Below are 697 nucleotides of genomic sequence, written 5' to 3' on the forward strand. Positions count from 1 at the left end.
CAAGTGTTCTCTGACTGCTTGGAACATTTCTTTCACATTTCGTATGTGTAGAAGGTGACACATACATATAAAGATGACTTTCTATGGGATAAATATAGGTTGGTGGGAGAGTCAGCTTATGGTTTGATAAACTCTATTGTTGGTCTGAGCTGATGCTGAAAGGAGTGAGTGGAGGATGGTTGTGTGGTTGGATTGGAAGATCAAAGCATATAGCTTTGAAAGACCTGCTGGGAGCTCTGGTTCTGTAGCCGTCTCTCTTATATCCCAGAGCTCCAAGATACCTCTGAGCAAGTGCAGTCCAAATTCAAAAGTGAAAAGCAGAGCCGGAGACAGCTGGAACTCAAGGTGACATCCCTGGAGGAGGAACTGACTGACCTTCGCACTGAGAAGGAGTCCCTGGAAAAGGTAAGTTCTGCAACCCAAGTTTTTCTGTTGGACCCAAGTGGCCATGATTAGCTGTTTAATAAACATTTTTGTTTTCCTTTTAAAAACTACAGTAATATGTGCTCATTGTAACAATACAAATAGTACAGAAAGCATAAAATTAAAAAAATTTTTTTCCCTCTAATCTCATGTGTTAGAGGTAACAACTATAAACTATGTTTATGAAACACAGATTGCTTTCTGTGTGTATAAAACATACATACCACTTACTTGTATATACATTTACCTATATTGATAACATTTTTTAACAGTA

General features: G+C 38.2%; 1 protein-coding gene across 1 annotated transcript in view; it reads left to right on the top strand.

Annotated features, from left to right (window-relative positions):
• Window positions 1-697, top strand: part of FKBP15 (FK506 binding protein 15, 133kDa) — a 69,422-nt gene that overhangs the window by 50,870 nt on the left and 17,855 nt on the right. Inside the window, exon 21 of the mRNA XM_008568751.1 lies at window positions 269-405. Coding sequence (XP_008566973.1) covers window positions 269-405 — 137 coding nt within the window. The remainder of the gene's footprint in view (window positions 1-268; window positions 406-697) is intronic.

This window comes from Galeopterus variegatus, unplaced genomic scaffold (genome assembly GCF_000696425.1).
Source record: "Galeopterus variegatus unplaced genomic scaffold, G_variegatus-3.0.2 Scaffold437, whole genome shotgun sequence".
Taxonomy (NCBI): Eukaryota; Metazoa; Chordata; class Mammalia; order Dermoptera; family Cynocephalidae; genus Galeopterus; species Galeopterus variegatus.